This window comes from Rousettus aegyptiacus, unplaced genomic scaffold, assembly GCF_014176215.1.
Source record: "Rousettus aegyptiacus isolate mRouAeg1 unplaced genomic scaffold, mRouAeg1.p scaffold_m13_p_12, whole genome shotgun sequence".
Classification (NCBI taxonomy): domain Eukaryota; kingdom Metazoa; phylum Chordata; class Mammalia; order Chiroptera; family Pteropodidae; genus Rousettus; species Rousettus aegyptiacus.
The window spans coordinates 63,765,579-63,786,883 of NW_023416287.1; the positions used below are offsets into that span (position 1 = coordinate 63,765,579).

General features: G+C 38.8%; 1 protein-coding gene across 1 annotated transcript in view; it reads right to left on the reverse strand.

The window, feature by feature from the left end:
* The window catches only part of B4GALT6 (beta-1,4-galactosyltransferase 6), a 55,302-nt gene extending 35,588 nt beyond the window's left edge, over window positions 1-19,714 (reverse strand). The window contains exons 1-2 of the mRNA XM_016166747.2: window positions 19,279-19,714; window positions 611-727 (exon numbers count right to left, since the gene is read on the reverse strand). Of these exons, the coding sequence (XP_016022233.1) occupies window positions 611-727; window positions 19,279-19,441 (280 nt within the window). The 5' untranslated portion in view covers window positions 19,442-19,714. The remainder of the gene's footprint in view (window positions 1-610; window positions 728-19,278) is intronic.
* Window positions 19,715-21,305: the final 1,591 nt, after the last annotated feature.

Consider the following 21,305-nt stretch of genomic DNA (forward strand, 5'->3'; position numbering starts at 1 on the left):
CTTATGTGGTTCAAATGAACCATCACCTTTTAGACAATATTTTAAAAAGACAGAGCAGCTATTGATTTCTAAGTTTATAAAATCTCTCCTGTAGCCCCTAAAAAGTCTACTAAATTAGTAAGAACCTTCTATAATTACAAACGGTAAGTATTTTCTAGACATAGTCAGAAAAACATTTTAAGAATTAAAATGAACATAAAGAAGGGGGGCAGAATGGCTAAAATGAACAAATTATTCATTTTGTAGTAATTTTCTATTAAATATAATAGATATAGTCAAAAAGTACGAGCTGCTTTTCTATTGTGTTTAACCTATGTTTCTAAGAAACTTAAATATTTTTTAATAAAATCCTCATTACATTTCTGCCCCTACCTTCATATGTCCTAGAATAGACAGAATACCTAACAGTCCTGGCTCAAGCAGTAGAAGAACTTCCCAGTACACTTGGCAGAAGATACCCTCACCTTTAACAGGAAGTTAGCTGGAGGCAACACCAGAGCTTGAAAGATTCGGTTTCTTGCTTTATGACTACAGGGATAAGCAGCAGCAAAGTGAAATTAAGCAGGAAGTAATCTTACCTGTACTAAGATTAAGGAGGAAGCAATCTTACCTGTACCATTGAGTGTAGTATTTTTATTCGTGTAAAGCCTGATCATGTGTCCTATTGTTTTCACATTTTCTCGCAACATTATTCCTCGAGCTTGTACCATAAAGAGATATGTGTTGGCTATTAAAAAAAGAGAGACAGAGAATCTCATGATTTAGTTAAGCTTTTTTTTTAATTTAATAAAATATTTAGATTTGAGACATTGCATAATAAACCCAAACTGACTCAATTAGGATGTCCAAAGGGAATACATAAATATAAAATCACTATTTCTCATTATCAAAAATTTACAAAAATGGTTTTTTTAAATAGTAAAGATTAAAAAAATAGTAATATCAAATAGAATGAGACTAAACGAACAAACTGAAATATAATGAACTTCTTTATTGATAAATGATTTTCCACTATACATAAACTTAGAAACTTTAAAGAGGAATTTTATTACAAGCATGTAATCGTATAGTTATAAAATTCACTTCTTCTAATTCTATATTAATTCCCTCAAACCAAAACCTCCACCAAGGTGAGGATTCCTTATGTACTTATAAATACATCACAAATTACAATAAACCACCATAATATCTAATATGGATATTCCTGCAAATTGTCAATGTGTTAGGTTGGTGTGGGGTAGGACTATCTAGAATCCATATCTATTTTGATAATTTCTAAGCGTTTATTACTTGAACGTTTACACTCCCTTTATATCACAATTCTACTCCCTTTATATCGCAATTCTACCTATCAAGATTATAAAACCAGATGAAATCGAATGGGCATTTTCCAAGTTGGTCAGTTTCATTCTTCATGGTAAGTGCTTCAAAAACAGGCCCTTAATTTCTTTCTTCCTTTAGGAGAAATTGGTATATTGACAAAGATTACAAAAATCTCCGCCTTTTGAGATGCCACACCTCCTCAGGGAGTCACAGAACTAAAGTCAAAAGATCCTTTCTTTCTTGGTCCTGATTCTGCTAGAGCAGTGCATAACTTTGAACAACTCACTGGATCTCAGTGTCCTCATCTAAAAAAAGCAACATTACACTAGATGTTCTCTAAAGCCCCTTTTACTCTAAATTTTCCAAGCATAAAACCCGAAAATAATAAACTCCATTCAGACAAGAGAAGGAGGCTCATCATCATGAAAAAACCAAGAAAGTGCAAGCCTCAGTTAATGACTTAATTTTAAGATAAGCTGTCTCTGAACAGTCATGATATTCTTGAAAAATGAATGCCAAATGAAAAACTGAAAATGACAACTAATTTTCTGGGCCCTGTTCTACTTCCTCAAGATAGTACAAAATGATGAGCAAAATGTATTGCTTACTACCTCTTTTCCTATTTTTTATGTAAATTAGAACTTACTCAAATTACAAATGAGCACAAAGTAAATAAAACTAGTAGAGAAGCAAAGTAAAATAACATTTTTCCTTTCACCTTCAATTCATAATGGAGAAACAGAAATCCAGGTTTCATATAAGCATTACTTTAATAATTTTTAAGGGCATGTCTACACTCTCTCTAGAAAGCAGTCCTATAATTAGATTTAACTTGTTTAGGCTTGAATTTATGATACTGGGTCACAAACACTACACATTTTTATTACGTTTTTACTCAAGCAGGCTTTAAAAAAAGAAAAGAGACAAAGTGAAAAACAGAAATAGCCAACCAAAACTATGGGAAAATGTTTAATAAAAGCTAAACTAACATTAGCAATTCTACCTAAACCAAGATCTCAATTCAACTGAAATTATGCAGGGGGGGGGAAACCATCAAGTAGATTACTAATGCCAATTTGTTTACAACACCTTGTATCACTTAACCCTAAAGGTATACAAGAAACTTCTTATCAGAATATCTTTATATTTGTTCTACATTGAAATGTAAAAAGAAGACATCTTGAAGTAGCAGAACTGAGCCAAGGGTTAAACCAAGGCCAATATTGTTTCTCAGACTTCAGAAAACAGTACTGACCTAAACAAGAATATGCTTGGTAAAAATGTATGTGCATTACTGTGTGTCCTGGAACCAGAATTTTTTTAACAAAATAGTTTTTGATTTTAATGAATGTACCTACTCATAATAAAGAAAATTGTTTGACATCTTGAAACCAAGTCAAATTTAAGCAACAAGAAAGAGGTCTGAATAGAAAAGATTAATCAAAGTCAAATTTTCCTTAAACTTTCAAATTATCAGGTTACAACACTATTAAGAAAATAAAATGATTCCTGATGGCACCTGTGACAAAGGTCAACCATTTGCCTAAAGAATGTATCTTCGTTAGCTGTGGGAAGGTGTTATTTATGACTAATACCTGCCAATAATGCTCTCTCTCTTAATTTGAAAGCCAGTGGGGAAAAGAATCCTTGAAAATGAAAAGGACAACTAAAATAGATGATTTTGTTCTTCGTCTCCTTGCACATCTCCTGAGACCTCTACTCAATGAAACTGGGGTAAATGTGGCTATGTGGCTGTCAAAAGCTGCTGAGTATCTACCGTGTGTAACATGTCCCACTTGGAAAACTAGAGCTTCAAATGGGTGCCAAAAGTCAAATGTAATGAGATAACAATTATCCCTGTTTGTGTCAGTGTCAGACTTTGGGCTGATCCTGAATAATAAAGCCATTTACCTTAAAAGAAAAGAAAAGAAAAGAAAAGAAAAAGAAAGAAAGAAAGAAAAAGAAAAAAAGAATGCATTCACTAGATCAATGAAGAAAACTATAGGAAAGTGAGACACCAATCTCTCCAAATGGGAAATCTATTAGTTTATTTTAAATCATGTACAGCTAATTGAGTTACATTCCTTAGGTTAATGGTCCTCATGGGTTTAATCCCTAAAGATCAAAATCCATTAGGGCATGAAGCTGTGTTTAAATGCTAACAGGAAGAACGTGATGTGTCAAAGTGCTGCTAAGCACACTAAACCAGGAGAATGGTCTGATCATCTGATTTCCAAATATCATAAAACTTAACCCATAAGTTAACCCACACTCAAGTAACTATGTGCCTAATATCATTAATGTAAAATGTGATGTCTTATTAGCAAGCTAACAAATTAGAGGAAACCCTTGTCTCAAACTTCTATTTCAACTTACAAGAAACTACATCTCAGGAAACAAATAGAGAAATCTTTCCCAGCTTTGCCCTCTGGTCCAACACAACTCAGAAATACACTAAAAACTAACGTTGCTTAATTAAAATCATGCCATGTGTTCTCTAATTTAATCTGCTATTTGCTTCTGCATTGTGAGACATAAATTTAACTTATTTACCCAGTTCTACTTTTCAGGGGAAGAAAAACCACAACTTAAAAAAAAAAAATTTAGAAATCGACAGTTTGCAACAGCTTCTGGGCATCCTATCCTGGGTTCCTGGGTTTATGAAGAAAGAAATTTATGAACTTGCCTCATTCTCAACTTAAGAAAACTAAGGAACGCATTTGCTATTATTTGGTCTCCCCACCCCTTTCCGCATCCAGCTTTGTTCAGTGAAAGCACGGTAAGTATCCAAGACAAAGATTATGTGCCAGAATACCGTCATTTGGAAAGTTTTCCTGAGCTGTGAAAGACTCAAACACAACATCCCTTCGATCCTGTGATCACATTCCTAACCATTACGACACACTTCCACATTTCCCTTAATAAAAGGTAAGTCAAGTGAAGAGCCAATACTGAGGGAGATCATGTTGGCTAGGCATTCTGGCACACAGTTATAAATATAAGACTGGAGCTAAGAAAGAGGGGCTAGAAATACAATTTGGGGAGAGATTTATATCAAAGTAAAAGTGAGAACTATGGTGATAAATTACCACAGGAAAAATTATCTAGAAAGGAGATAAAGTGAAGTTCAGATACGGATATGGAGACAGACCACAAATAGGAGAAACACAGATAAAAGACCACAAGATAAATTAGTCTGAGCTGGAACACATTGAAGGAGGAAGGGGAAACCGTCAACCATGTCAAATGCTACAGAAGCTAAATTTAAAAACTAAGAAACAATAGCTTAAAAAAAAAACAAAAAACGGGTATTCAGTGAATACTCTGCCAGACATCCCCAGAAGAGCTTTACATACACTAACCTATTTAATCCTTATAAGTAACACTATAAGGTAGGTACTAATATTATTCCCATTTCACGGATAAAGAAATTGAAGCATGGAGTTAAGTAACTTGCTCAAGATCACATAGTTACTAACAAGTGGTAGAGCCACAAACCCGCAGTTTGTCTCTGGCATTTAGCTCTTTACCACCATACAATTACACCTCTTAAAAATGCTACTAGGAGGTGGTCATGGCCCATCTTTAAAAGAGCAGTTTGGCGAAAGTAATGGAAACAAAAGGAAAATAGTCGAGTTAACTAGATAGTGACAAAGTGAAAGCAGTTAAATTTCAGAAAAACTAAGTGAGAATAAGGTCAAGGGAATTTTTTTTTGGAACAAGATGGACGTGAGCATGACCATGGCCTGAGTAAGGGAGGAAAGGGTAAACTTAAATTTAAGGCACCAATGAAGTAAAAGGAAGGAGGGGAAAAAAACATTTTCATTGATAGGACAGTATAAGCAGAGGCTCTGAGGTGCACGGGTACAGCGTATATCTGGGCCTAACAATCCAATAGAGTAGAATTGGGTAGCAATGGAAAATAAGTTGTTAAGGTCCAAGCAGATGGGTGGATGGTTTGAAAAAAAACAAAAAAACAAAAAAACAAAAAAACAAAAAACCCAGAGGAGGAGGAGAGTACTAGAGGGCACTGTGAAGATTAGAAAATGTTTACAAGGTGAGAAAGTGCCAGAAGTGAAGGCTGGGAGGACTGTGGCCTGGAAAGGTGCAAGGGAGAACAGGCCACAGCTATGAGGGCACCCAGGGCATGTACACGCCGGTGAAGATGGAAGACAAGGACCTGACTTCCCAACGATCGCCACAGGGACATGAGTGGGGGACAGTAGAGTGGGAACATCCTGAACTGAGTACTAACTGCTAAAATCATCCTGGGGTGCAGAATGCTGGGGGCCATAGGTTTCTAAAGAGAAGTGAAATGAATTAATATTTACTCAGTACCTAATTGGTCAAGTACGGAGTTAAATGCCATATATAAATATGTGCAAATATATACATATAAAATTATATTTGATTTATAACCACCTAGATGCAGCAGTTTGAATGCGAGCCCCAAAAACGATATGTGCACATCCTAATTCCTAGAACCCGTGAATGTTATCTCATTTGGAAAAGAAGTCTTTGCAGATAGAATTAAGGATCTTGAGATGAGAAGATCATCCTGGATTATCTGGGTGGGCCCTAAATCCAATGACAAGTGCTCAGAAAAGAGAAAGGCAGAGGGAGATTTTACACACACATACACACACATACGCGCGCGCGCACACGCACACACACGCACACACACACACACACACAGCAATGCGAAAATGGAGGCAGAAATTGGAGTGATGTGGCCAGCGGCCTAGGAAGCCAAAGAATGCCCAAAGGCACCTAAACCTGGAGGCAAGGAAGGATTCTTTTCTAGAGCCTCTAGAAGCAGCATGGCCCTACCAACACCTTGATTTCAGACTTCTGGGCTCTAGAACTGTGAGATGATAAATTTTTGAGCCATTCAGTATGTGGTAATATGTATGGCAGCCCTAGTAAACTAATACAGCACCCCAGGATATAGCTACTACTTTCCCCATTATAAGATCAAAAATCAAACTCAGAATTAAGTGACATAGGTAGAATTAAAAAATCGGGATTCAAGCACAGGTCTGAATGACTCTGATGGGCAGCAAGTTAGAAAAGGCAATTGTTGAAAGTCATAGAGAAGAGGGAAGGACAAAGAAAAAGAAAAAAAAAACTTCAATGTAAAAAGTTATGAGGGAAGTGACAATAGGCAGGATAAGCCAGTTTTCAACTAATGCAAGGGACAGGAGGAAGTCAGACGGGCACTTAAAAGTTACAGGAGAGAAAATGGTTTCTCATATTATCTACACATTATATAAGGAAATAAACAATATGAAAAAGGCAAATAATGCTTATACATACCATTTAACTTATAGATATCTGAACCAGTATCTCTGAATTTCTAAGAACTAGCAATAATTTTTTAAATATTTATTTCAGATGCTTAAAGGTTTTCTTCTTTCCACATCTAGGCCCTTGTTCCAGAAATTCCCAGAAATTTCTCATGATCTTTACCAAATTGGTAAAGCTAAATATATTATCTCCAATAATAATGTTATAAATCCCAGGATTAGGCCAAGATCACACTAGATATGAAATACAGTTCATACTTTGCCTAGGACCAAAGTATTGTTTAGGTTAAAAACAAAAAACGACAAACTTCTAGGCTGTGCCAGGCCATAATACAAATGATTCACTTTATGTCCAAGTACTATTGAAATGTATCTTACCATGATGATAACTATTCAAAGCCAGGTATGAGTTCAAAGTAACCTGTACTACAAATAATTACCAACCTATAATATCCTCCATCCCATCTTTCAAGTAAGTCATAGGCTGACTAATGAATAAAGAGAATGAAAGAATTGTGTGTTCAGAATCCCATTCTATCAAGCAATCATATATAGCGATCATATATGGTACAGATTTAGTTGAGATCTCAGCCAACAGCTCAAGCTTTGCTGATAGACACTAAAAGTAAGAAATTCTTTACATCAGGTGCTTTACCGCTTCCACTCTGCAATTTAACAGTTTTAAATTATTTTTGAAGATTATTTGTGTTTGAATACTGAACAAAGTTAAATATTTTTAAATAAAATGCAACTTTCCAATGATCTTATTAAAGATGATCAGGGTGGAGATGTGAGTTTAACGTTTATTGAATACCTACCATTTGCCAAGCTATACCAGAAACTAAGGGGCTATGGGGGTTCCTCTGTAAAAATCAAAACTCTGAAGAAGCAAAAACTGCCTAAAACATCAGAATTACTTTTGCAACAACAGATCATCAGTTCAAGGTAGTTTGAACTTAGCTGATAATTCAAAAAAATAGACCCTGAACCTAGGAATATGAAAACTATGTAACACAGGATAGCTATCAGCACTGCCATTTCTTCATTTACTATTATTCACTTAAAATAAGTGCATAGCTTCTTTAAAGCATGACAGGAGCCCCAAAAGTTAAGAGTTACAAATCACACTGGAGAAAAGTAAAATTGGAAGGAAATGAGGGAATCAGGAACGGAAGAATGCAGGCAATAACATAGAAGTTTAAAATCAAATCAGTAGGGAAATTTACTTGATGAAATTACAGACAAAAAGATCAAACCATAAACAAACACCCCCAGGAAACATTATATAATTATGAAAAAATAATGATTTCAGAGTGCATAAGGTGAATGTGAAATGAATCTTGATCCACTTAAGAATTATCTCATGAGAAAAAATAAAAGTGAGACCAATCTGAACTATATGTTTTACAATCATCACCAATTTCCATGTGTTTCCACAACTAAAATATCTTTCAAAATTTCAATTTACTTATTCATGAAAGGGAAATAACTATACAACAAGCAGGAGAGAAAGGACACTGAGTGGGAAATGAATTTCAAAAATTTCCAAAGCTAAAAAATATTTTCAAATCAAAAAACAAGGCACCTTATAATTCTGTATCATAGGTCTCCTGATTCAAATGAAAATAAGGTCCAATTTTTCCTTCTCTGAGTCAAACTGGAAATAGCACTATAATTAGAAATGGTAATTTCTGAGCAATTAACTTAATTAACAGGAAGGCAATCTATATAACATGGTTTTAGTAAAGTTATATTAAGACTAGCAAGCCTCGACTATTTAAAACATGAGATATTTCAATCAAGATATGTACATTAACAAACCTCATATAGCCACTCCACTATAAAGATATTACAAAATGACTTTTCTAACCAAATGCTATATGAAATGTTTTGGGGTTTTTTCTTTGTTTTTAATTGAAGTATAATTGACAGACATTATATTAGTTTCAGGTGTACAACATGATTCGACATTGTATATATTACAAAATGATTGCCATACTAAGTCTATGTACCACCTATTATCATACAGTTAGAAATTTTTCTTGTAATAAAAACTTTTAAGGTTTACTTTCTTGGCAAACTTCAATTTTGCAACACAGCATTACTGACTACAGTCACCATGCTGTACTTTGTATCCCCATGACTCATTTTATAAATGGAAATTTGTACCTCTTGACTCCATTCACTCATTTCACTCACCCTTTACCCCACTCCTCCCTCTGGCAACCACCAATCTGTTCTGAGATTGGTTTTCTTTTGTTTGTTTTTAGATTCCACGTATAAGTCAAGTCATATGGTATTTGTCTTTCTCTGACTTATTTCACTTAGCATAATACCCTCAAGTCCATCCATGTCTCAAATGGTAAAGATTTCATTCTTTTTTCATTTAGTATTTCATTGTGTGTGTATATGTGTATATGTGTGTGTGTGTGTGTGTGTGTGTGTGAGACACACATCTTTATCCATTCATCTATTGATTGACACTTAGGCTGTTTCCATATCCTGGCTATTGTAATAATGCTGTAATGAACATGGGGGGCCTGTACCTTTTCAAGGAGGTCTTTCACCTCCTTGGTTAAATTCCTAGGTATTTTATTCTTTTTGATACAATTGTGAAATTTTCTTAATTTCTCTTTCTGATGGTTCAGTTTTAATGTATAAAAACACAACAGATTTTTGCACATTGATTTTGTGCCCTGCAACTTTACTGAATTCATTTATTAGTTTTAACAGTTTTTTGGTAGAATCTTTAATTTTCTGCATATAAAATTATGTCATCCACAAATGGTGATAGTTTTACATCTTCCTTTCCAATTTGGATGCTTTTCTTTCTCCTGCCTAACCGCTCTAAGACTTCCAATACTATGTTTAACAAAAATAGAAAGAGTGTTCCTGATTTTAAAGGAAAAGCTTTCAGTTTTTTCAGTGTTGAGTATGTTAGCTGGCAGTATGTCATATATGGCCTTTATTATGTTCAGGTATGTTCAGTTTACACCCACTTGGTCAAGAGGTTTATCATGAAAGGATGTAGATTTTATCAAATGCTTTTTCTGTATTGATTCGAATGATTTTTATGTAATTTTGTAATGTGGTACTTCACACTGATTGATCTGCGGATGTTGAACCATCCCTAGAATCAATCCCCCTTGATCATGGTGTATGATCCTGTATTGTTAAATTTGGTTTGCAATATTTTAAGGATTTTTGTATGTATGTTATTCAGAGATATTGACCTGTAATTTTCTCTTTTTTGTGGTGTCCTTCTTTGGTTTTGGCATCAGAATAATACATGAGTTTGGAAGTGCTCCCTCTTCTTCAATGTTTTGGGAGAATTTGTGAAGGCTAGGTATCAAATCTTCTTTGAATATTTGGTAAAATTCACCAGTGAAGTCATCTTGTCCTGGACTTCTGTTTTTTGAATATTGATTCAATCTCCTTACTAGTAATCAGTCTATTTAGATTTTCTATTTCTTCATGATTCTATTTTGGAAGATTCCATAACTGTTCATAGTGGTCTTATGATCTTTTGTATTTCTTTGGTATCAGTTGTAATTTCTCCTTTCGTGTCTGCTCTTGTTTACTTGAGCCCTCTCTCTTTTATTCTTGGTGAGTCTGGCTAAAGGTTTGTCAATTTTGTTTATCTTCTCAAAGAACATTCTTTAAGCTATCTTTCCTGTTTTAACTGAGGGGAGTTTTGCTATAGCTTAACCTAAACTCTACCAAGTTCTGCTATGACCAAAAGCAAGTATGCCCATGAAACATAACAAATCAAGTTAGTCCAACATAGGATTTACATGATAAAAATAAAATAGGGTGCTAAAATTCTCCTGTGGTCCCAAGAAATGAGGTAAAAATACCTAGTAATCACTAGAATAAACTCAATTTTCCAATGGCATGTTAATGGCATTGTGGGTAATTTCAATAAAAACCTACTTCCAACCTTCAATTGACCTCATCTTCAACTCAAATCACAATATTACTCATATATTATTCACTTTATTACCCCGACAAAAGACATAAAATGGAAAGAAAAGGTCTTTTAAATATTAAATCACTGTGTCCTCTAAAAATTAAAGAAAAAAAAAACAGATTCAAAGGGAAAATAGAAAAAAAAGAGAGAAAAAAGAGAGATGAAAGAAATAACAAGGACGGCTGTTCTGATTAAACTGATAAACTGCAGTCTGAGGCAGTGGTGACAACAGTCGGCTTGGGAGAAGGCCAGGAAAACTGACCAGAAGGAAAACACTGTAAAAACACAAAGCCTGAGGGGCTCTTGACTTTCTAAGAACTCTGAAACATGACCGAGGAAATCCAAGCTCTAGAAAAATCACTCTGCAATGCACCTCCTTCCACTTGTCTCACCTCAGCTCCCCACCCACCTCCATGTTTTTATCTAGGTTAAAACGAACATGAAAGGCAGGCTTGAAAGGGAAAGCAAGTCACAAAACGAAGTGTGGGTGGAAAAAGAGACAGGTGGAGGCACCTTCTCCAGATAGCAGGCTTGAAACCCTCGGCTTGAAAACATGTAATGAAAGCAGTAATTATAAGGCCACGTATTTCATTCTTTGCAGCTCAGTTAGAATGGTTCGGTTTCTTGGACAATGTGCAGAAAATCTGCCTTCTTGAAATTACTCTCATTGTATCTGAAGCTATGCAAAAAAAGTTTCATCTCTCCTATATATGGCATCCTTTTAAGCTGAAGAAGAGAGAGCTCATATTTCCCCCCAAATATTCAATTTTCCAGGGCAACGATAATTAGTTCCTTCAACTCAAGCACAATGTAGTAAGATATCCCAAGGTGTACATTTCAGTTATTCTGAAAAGTGTCCCTTTTAGCTCCTCCAACAGTAATGTGTGACTTCGGGCAAGTGACTATATTTGGGAGCCTGTCTTTCCTTCTCCTTCTTTACAAGGTTATCCTGCTAGCATGGGGTTGGAGGAATGGTGGGGACACCTGCATGGAGCTCCAACAGAGGACAGAACGGTGGGCTTTCTTCAGCATTTTGCTCCTAGGGTTTCTCTGCACACAGCTTTGGCTCCAGAGACACAGGCCTGTGTCCAAGGTTCCCATGGCTCTGGACCCTTAGCCAGAGGAGCACATACAGGGGCTGTGGTGGGGAGAGGAGCAGCTACAGGTGAGACCACCAGAGACCAAGTCCTACAGCACAAATACCTTGATAAACCTTGTAGTACCTCCTGTGATAAACAGGCTGATCCCAGGGTGGATGAGAAAATTACCCACCCTTTATAACCCTGGCTCAAGAGGAAAATGCATTCTGTTAGCAAATTCTACACAGTATTTGGAATACCTATCATATATGAAGACTACAAGCCTAGATTAGGAGTTTTTCTTTTAAAAGTATCCACAGACATGGCTATTTTACCTTTAATAAACATTAAAAAGTAGTAATGATAAACACAGCTGCAGAATAAATACATCAATATTTCATTCAACAGTATTTCATTGTTCAACACACCTTAAATTTATTCAAAAAAGAATAACATGGAGAATGGTATTTAGCATTGTCAGATTTTAATGAAGCAACCTTCCCTTAAAAGATACCTCATTTCACACAAGGCCAGAGGATTTAGATTCACCTGTGCTGAAACAACATATCTGAGTTACATATGCTGCTCAAGAATGGCAATCTGAATGTTGTAGGCAGTTTCTAAGAAGGACTCCCCATCCCTTTGTGTGTAGATTGAACCTAGTGACTCTTTTCTGATAAAGAAAATATGGCAAAGAAAACATGGAGCAGCCATGTGTCAAGGAACTGAGTGAAGCCTCCAGCCAACAACCTTGAAGAATTGAGGTCCTCAGTCCGACAACCCTCAAAATCACGTGGGTCAACTTGGAAGCAGATCCTCCTCCAATGGAGCCTTCAACCAAAGCCCTGACCAATACTTTGTAGTCTAGTAAGAGACATTGAACCAGGGGCACCCAGACAAACCATGTCCAGATTCCTGGCCCACAGAAACTGTGAGATAATACATATTTATTGTTTTAAGTCCTTAAATTTGGGGGTATTTCGTTACAGAGTTTTAATAGATAACTACTACCCTAACCAATCCTGGCATTTTCTCCATTGCTCCTAATCTCTTCCATATTCTCCCAAGCCATCCAACATCTAACATCAGAATAGCATTGATGAGTCAACTGGTGAGAGAACAAACTGGAGCTGCCATATCAAATTTAATCAGGAACATTCAGTCAGTCAACAATTCTCTCCTAAGCCTTCTGAATGTGTTAAGGGAGAAACCAAATCTCTTAACCCAGTCTAGGAAACGGTTCACTCTATACTAAGATGAGTTCACATAAACAGAGCCTCTTACTTTAACAGATAACTCAGTTACCCACTAAATCAGATATGAACTCCCTCGACTTCTCTCTCCATATACATCTATCTAATTTTTGCTATCATAAATATCTTTATCTCCTCCTCTCCCATCTCAAAATTAATTTATCTAAACACTTGATCCCACTCCCTCTACCCGGTCTCCCTGATTGCAATCTTGCTCCCTTCAATGCAGTCATACTTGTATACCCTAAATATTTCTAAGATACAAATCTGATCATGTCACTCTTCTACTTAAAATTTAAGCTCATTGGTTTGACACTGTCTTTAAGTTAAAAAACAAGTTCTCAAAACCAGCTTACAAGGATGTGTATAACTAGAGTAATATTTATCTCCTGGGTTCAGCCCCCACCCCCTTTTTTAACTTTCCACTTCTCTCTCACCCCTTAGCCTTCAAATACTCATTCCTGCCTGAAGCACTTTTGCCCAAGCCAACTCTTTCATTACCTAACTTAAGCTTCTGACCTCTGCTTCATCTTCCACTTCTCTCTAATGTATAAACTATTTTCGTGCCCCCACACCCATCCCAAATTGGTGTCTCCATAGCAAACTGTATTTCACATTCTATTCTTCAACTGTGCAAATTTCCCACTCATCATGTGCTCTATGAAGAAAGGGACTATGTGGATCCTGTTCAATGCTGAACCACAGTGCCTTGTACAGATAATCATCTGCTATACAAATAAGTAAATGAATGAAATCTTCCTAGATCACATCATAATTTGTTCCCTTTCTTCAATCTTCAAATCTTTACTCCCTAAGCCTCCACATAAACTCACATCTCCGAATCGTGTAAGGTTCCTTTGATTCTATTTCCCCCTTTCACTTCACCTCCTACCGTCCACTAAACAAGCCACTTTCATTTGCCCTCTGATTTACTAGCCAACTCAAAGCCATCTGGTTGGTGCCCCATAACACCACAAAAACAGCTCTTGAAGTGGCTATCATAGACCTATTTATCAAATCAACAATTCTCCTTCTAGACTTTACTCCATTGAACTTCATCCTAGTGTAATACCGGTCTTGCTGATCATCATTTTTATTTATTTATCTATTTTTGCAAAGGCCTCTCTTCACTTTGAAGCTCTCTTTCTCCTTTTATCTTCCTATTTCTATTTCTCCACCTGTTCTAAGATGTTGGATTTTATCTGTGGCTACCTTCTCTTCAGCCTCCACAAGCTCTCCTTGGGCAGCCATCTAAACTTTCCATGTTGTCAACCAACCACAATGACTCCCACTTGGGGCTCGGAAATGAAGAGAGTAGGAGTCTCATGAGAAACTTTTCAAACTACACCTGGTTCTCCTTCATATTCTAATTTAACCCCTATCATTCCACATTTAAGAGAAACTGAGTGAGTCACTTCTGTCTGCAGGAGTTAGTTTTATTACTCATATGTGTCAGGGGGAGAAATAGATATATATGTATCACTCACTTATATGCTGAAGACAACCAAATCTCTCTCCTGTTAGACATTTTTCCTGGGCTCTACACCCTTATTTCCATCTGCCTCTCTACTGACACGTTCTTCCTGGATATTTTACAGGCAATCCAATTCAATTTCTCTAAAACCAAAATAGCCCCTTAAGGCATATGCCATTCTATATTCCCTATTAGCAGTAGCCTGCTCCTATAAGCTAGAATATGAGCATTGTCTTAAAGCATCTCCCTTTCCTTCAATGTCCCACTCACATTCTCTCAACTCTGCCCTGATCCAACTATCACCTTGATTGGGTTCTAATCTTCTATTGCCTGAGCTACTAAAATAACTTCTTACTTGGTCTCCCTGCCACTGGTTTTGCCCTTCATAACCCGTACTCCATGCTAGAACAATTGCTCTAAAATAGAGATTTTCATTATCTCCCTTTTCAAAAGTTCGGATGGTTCCTGCTACTCAAAAGACAAAAATTTTAACATGGGATGCATGACTAGGAAGAAAGGCCCAAAGGAAGGAAATGCCCAAATCCATGGCCCAAATCCCCCCCCACCCCCACCCCCCAAAAAAACCTGAAAGAAGTGGTGTAGATCAGAGTGCTTCCTGATGAAAAAAACAAAAGGACCTTTGAAATACAAAGCAGACTGTAACAGATCAAAAAGAACACAACCAGGCTTACCCAACCAGGGCCAGGAGACTAAAAAGCTTCAATAAGAAAGCTACAGGGCAGCTAGCTACCTTGTGAGCTAGCCAAGAGAACCCCATCCAAAGGTCAGGGGCCTTTGAACGAGGCCCTAAGGCACCCTCTCTCACAACACCTATGCTTGCACATATAACCCCACCCTGACCACCCATCACCAACACCACCAGTTCCAGCAGGGCACAAACCCCCTGGAGGCCTGAATAACAAAGCACTTAGCCAGGTAATTCCTTCAAAGGGTCCACAGGAATTCAGACCAAAGTGGCCCAACCGGATTCCACCTCAACTCAAAGAATAAAACAGCCTGTTCAGCTGTTTAGGAAAAGACAGGGCCTCCTGTGAGTCAAATGGACAGTGACATCCCCACTCCCAGGGGAGTTACGCAGTTGTCCCCACAATATCACCCCACTGATTACAGGCACATAAACTGCTTTCTTACCCATAGACAGCTTCAAGAAAGCTGTATGAGCCAAGATCGGTTTCTCCCTGCCAGAAATTTTAGAGACCTCAAGCACCAGAACACTACTAGGGTGGTGGGGGACCCAGAGGCTTTTCCCAATCTGCCCCCACCTACCACCCCACACCATAACTGGCAGCCAGATGGAAATAATCCTATTTTCTGGAACTAACCTTTGGTTATGCTGTTCCTTCTCACTAGAATCCCTTTGCTCAGTCCAGATAAATCCTATCCATCCTCAATGGCCCACTCCAGCCACTACCACCTTCTCTGGAAACTTTACCCAGTCCTCACTGCAAGGACTTGCTGCAGCTCTTTCATGATGCTCATCCCATTGTAGACTGAGGAAAGGAACTGCATTTTAGTCATCTCTCCATCTTCCGTGCCTCGGACAATGTCCAGCCTATCTGAGGTGCTCTATTCACGCTTGCTGAATCAATCTCTTTTGATACTATCACAGGAAAATGACTATGTTGTGTTGGAAATTATACTAGGAACTGTTTCATACTAAATGGAATTCCAATCTCAATCCAGCCAGGTCAAGACCTTGGAAACTTTATATATCTGTTTGCAATCAAGCACAAAGGTGGAAATAGAATGAGAAATGATTCATGGCTCCTGCCTTTACTGGGTGGACTAGGGCAATCTGTATGGACTTTGGGGGAAAAGAGGAGAAGGGATGTCTACTGACCAATTTCCCTTTACAGTACTAAAGTGCATAATATAAAGACTATCCCTGTGTTTCCTGAATGAATTAGAATTTCAAGGGAAATGTTTCAAATTATTCTTAAAATAATTAGCTTTGAGTCTGATGGACCTCCTTGCAAATTAAGCCAAAATAGCCAAAAAATTGTTGAACAATGTGAGAAAACATTAGAAACTAAACAGATTACACTATCTGCAACTATGTGGTACCACCTGCTCAGAAGGAAGAGCTGGAGAGAAGGAAGAACACAGGTAAAGGAGACTAAGGAAAAGTAAAATATTAGAAAGACTGCCTGGGAAAAGCACATGACAAAAATACGTCTCTGGATAGAAAAGATGGGAAAAAATAATTGATGTCTACTAACAGGTTGATGTGGATAGGAGTAATAGAATCACTTTAACAGAAGAGATTCAAAATATTTAAATTAATAAAGTGATCTCTTATATAACATTTATTTTAATCATAAGAAAACTTTGCCCCAAAGTGTAAAATATGAATTATTTCAATAAGATTCTATGTACCTATAATGTAAACTAGTTATAAGAACCTAATTAGTTTTGGGTATATCTCATTATAAGAAATCTATGATGAATTAGAAAGTATGCATAAAGCATTTCTGCAGCATACCAAAAGTACCATGGTTGTTTTAAAAATCAAACTGTGCAACTGACTGTTGCATTGTGAGCGGAACATCATTTTCACTTAAAAGAAATGACAAAAGATGGTTATTTAGATTTCTGTATTTGACCTGCATTTTCCCAAAAATGAACAGTGAGCCTGACACTTCAAGGAAAATCGACGGTGATTTGTAACCAATGATAAAATTCAAGCTTGAGCAAAAATGTGAATTTTGGAAAACTGCTTCCTGAATCTTAAATAAGGAGGCTTTTTATTTTCTGCTTACTCACATTGGGTTTGGAAAATTAATTTTGTTTAATAAACTAATAGCACTTTGTAAGTTTTAGTTTTCATTCTTACTGGCTTTAATAATCTTCTAAAGTTATAAATTGTAAGACCCATCAAAACAATAGTTTAAACTGTCGACCTAAGAAAATTGCCAAATTTTTTATGACATGTCAGTAATTGTTCTGTGGCAAACATTAACACACAAAGAAAAATATATTAGTATTTCACATCGATTCAATTTTAAGAATCTATAGATAATATATTAATGCACTAAAAGAAATGACTATCAAGTAATGGCTGGAATTCTGATGTCTTTTTGTTAGCTTTTTGAGTAACATAATTTTAACCAAAATACCAAAAATATTTTTTTAAATGTTAGATCTAACTGTAAAAAAAAATTTCTCCAAAATCTGTTAAATACCTAATAAAATAACACCCCCCAAAGATATCCAATCTTTAAAGAGCTACATGAGAAAATAAAAATTATTACAAAATGAGGAGTTAATTTCCAAAATGGCAGAGGATTTTAAGAAAAGCCTGCTGAATATTTTGGTTAACTACTTTCAAATCCACTGAGCTGTCACTGTCATTCTACTACAGATTTCAAGGTCTGTCTTATTTAGCCCAATAAAAAAAGGTGCATTACAGGAAAATAATATGTTAAAATATTCATACTTCATACTTTAACCTCAAACTTCTATTTTGGGATACATCAGTGTTCCAACAATTTGTCTTCTCAAGCATTATCTGAACTCATGTATCTTACTTGAATCCAAAAATTTAGTCAAGAAAACGACAGGTCATACACCTAAAACTAATATATCATGTTAACTATTTTAATAAAAATTAATAAAAATAAGATATAAAAATTAATTCAGTGCATGTTTTTCTATTTTGAGAAGTACTGAAATAAATTAAAATGTTCAAGAGCCAATAAAGTATTTCATTTTTAAAAAGTCAGTTATTTTAGGAAATTAAATGGTCTCAATGAGGTTTACTTCTTCCTCCTCCAACACCACCCTCCCCCCGCAATTTATTACAATACTCTATTACCACACAAGACAATGTCCTGATAATAATTCCATCTCAAAAGTCTGCAGGTGTTTTCACACTGTACCCATTCCCTTTGCAGCTAACTCAAGGGAAGAAATGACACTAGCTTAAAAGACTACTAGTGTCTAAAAAGAAACGATAGAAGATGCACACTGTTACTAAGTAATTAAATACATTAAATACATAATAACCAGGAAAAACTCGGAAAAGTTTTGGAAATAAAATGTTTTAATATCCATAAGAAATGCCTATCTTTCATTCATTTGAATGCTACATTGGCACCTTTTCAACCAAGGGGGGGCTGAGAAATTGGGATATTTAATAAAGAAGCCAATTCAAGCAGATTATATAAATCTAATTTGGACCAAAGGCCAAATAATAGGTTAAAATTTTAAACTACAAACTATCTTTCATAATTGTTATTTTAATCATTATTTTATCTCAGAAGTCATCTTAACAGGTAGCAGAAGCTAATTACCCTTTAAAAGCAGACCTAAGCAGATTAAATAATGGAGCATTGTTTTTACAAGACAACTCATCGCCTGAAAATTCCTGAAGTATAGCAAAAATGTTCACTGACCCCATTCTAAAAAAGTGACCTAGAACACTAGAATACGGACATTCTTGAACTCAATCACACTTCCTGCTCTTGTTCTCTCCATCATATTTTTACAACCAGTTATTATATCTGAGCGTGTTTGAATAAAGTACGATCAAGCACTGAGTTTAAGCTTAAAACTTGACATTAGATGGATAAAGCTGTCATGAATACTCATGAAAGCCAATAGGGCATCCGAGGCCACCGTCCGTAATTTTGCTATGTCCATTTAATGCAGTCGTTAAGTTACTTAAACGTGCATTAACAAAACTCACATACAAAGGCCATGCCGGGAAGCAGTTCATTTGACACATCTGAAATAACATTTCACATAAAATGCTTTCTAAGGGGCCTGTTTACACAGCTTCCAAATCTCTAAGTAACATCCTGCGTTTCTTCCAGTGTGACCATGGGAAGTGAGGGTGTGTCTCTGTGCTTACCGATGCCCGGAGCCACATAGATGAAGTATAGACAAGATGAGGAGAGGGAGAAGAAGAAGATGAAGGCGAGCAGGGAGCGATTGGAGACCCGCATCATCCGCCTGAGCACAGACATCTTCCTCTTCCCGGCCGGCAGCTCGGGCTGCGCTCTCCGGCCGGACATGCGGGCAACGTCCAGGCCCTAAACTTCCATGAATGTGTTAAGAACCCCGAGACTGCAACGGGGTCCACGCGGGGAGCCTCTGGGGAGAGGGCTCGAGCAGGAAGAAAGAAAGTAGAGGGAGCGGACAAAATGAATGGGAAGCTGGGGAGGGGAGGAGCGAGGGGACCAGAGCGACCGGGTGGAAGCGGAGAGGAGACGCGGGGCGGGGGCCCGGGGACGCAAGGACCTGCGGAGGCCGGGGACGCACGTTTTATCTGCCCGGCAGCGGCGGGAGGAGGGACTGCAGGTGGGGAGAGGCGCAGGCTGCGCTTCGCGACGCCCCTGCGGAGAAGGCAGCAAACTGCAGCACGCCCGCTGTCTCCCGCGGCTCTGGCTGCCGCGTCCGCCGGGGTCCAGGACGCGAAGCCCCCGCGATCAGGGTCTGGCCGCCCGCGCTCCGCAGGCCGGGACCACCTCCTCCTCCTCCTCCTCCGGGCCGCGGCGTCTGGTGCCTGCGCGGGGCTAGCGTGGGCGCCCGGGCCGCGACCGGCGCGCGCGGCACGCGGGGGCCTGCGGGGGCCCTGGGGGCCGCGGAGCTGGGCGCTCGCCGGCGTGCAGCCTCCTCCTCATGCCGCACCGGGCACCGGCGCCCCGCGGCGGCCGCGGAAACCGAGCGCAGGCGAAGGTGGCGTCCCGAACGGCGATGAGCGCGCTCCGGCTCCTGCCACCGCCAGCTGCCCGCCCGGCCGCAAGGGCGGCAACCGCAGCAGCATTACCGCCGCCCCCGCACGGCCCGCGGACACCAGGCGAGAAGCGGCCCGGCGTCTCGCGCTGCGGGCACAGCCCAGGAGCCCGAAGAGGAGGAGGCCGGGCGCCGTCGGAGCCGCGTCTGGGTCGTGGCGGGGGCGGGCCTGAAGGGGCGGGGGAGCTGCGGAGGAAAAGCGGGACAAGCAGGCGCTCCCGGAGACCCCCGGGCGCTCCGCGCGGTCCCTGGAAACTGCAGGCGGCGCTGCGCCGGCACCCGAGGAAACCTGGGAGCCCCGGCCCTCCTCTACCCTCCCTGCGCCCTAAACACCGCGCAAGCTGATTGGCCTGCACCGCGCGGAGAACCTGCCCCTACCCCTCGCGCCTGGACCTGGGCCGCGGCCACCTCCTGCGTCACCGCCGCCCCCGCCCGCCTGGGGACCCTAGCGTTTGCCGCGCACACTAGGATCGAGGGACGGATTTTGAGCCTCATAGTTGCACCCTAGGGATCGATAATGAAGGATGATGTACCTGGAGGGAAAAAGAGTATCTCGGAGACGTGACTTCAATGGTGTAATTTCCTCGCAAAATGCACGCCAGGGGAACAAGTTTTTCCGTCTTAAATTAATGAAACCTCTCATCCTGCACTTCCTGTGGAAACGTGCTGTTAGGATGTGGTGTGGATCTATGTATATCTCTTATAATAGGACTTGCCTTCCCATCTGAAGGTGAGCAGTGGATAGTTCTGCTGTAGCTGTTGTATATCCATTTAGGCGAGTGGAAAGACTTCTGTGCAGCCTATAGGCCCTTGATCTCTGCAGCACCAACCAGCTTCCATAGACAAATTGTTTTAGTTCACCTCCGAGGCCATAGGCAACCCTTTGTTCAAAAACCGCTTCTTTCTGCTGCCTAAATTAGACCAGATCCTTAGATATATCACATCGTGTGAAACATTGTGTGCAGGTGTTTCTTCTTCAGCTAATCATGTAGGAAGTGACTAGATGCCTGCCTCCTACTGCCATTATTTGTTCCTTATTTCCAGATGCAGTGGTATCAAAGCATCACTTGATTGCCAGCAAATTTGGAACCTTCTTAGCAAGATGCTCATGCCTTAGATTGTACTGAGATAGTACTATGCTAT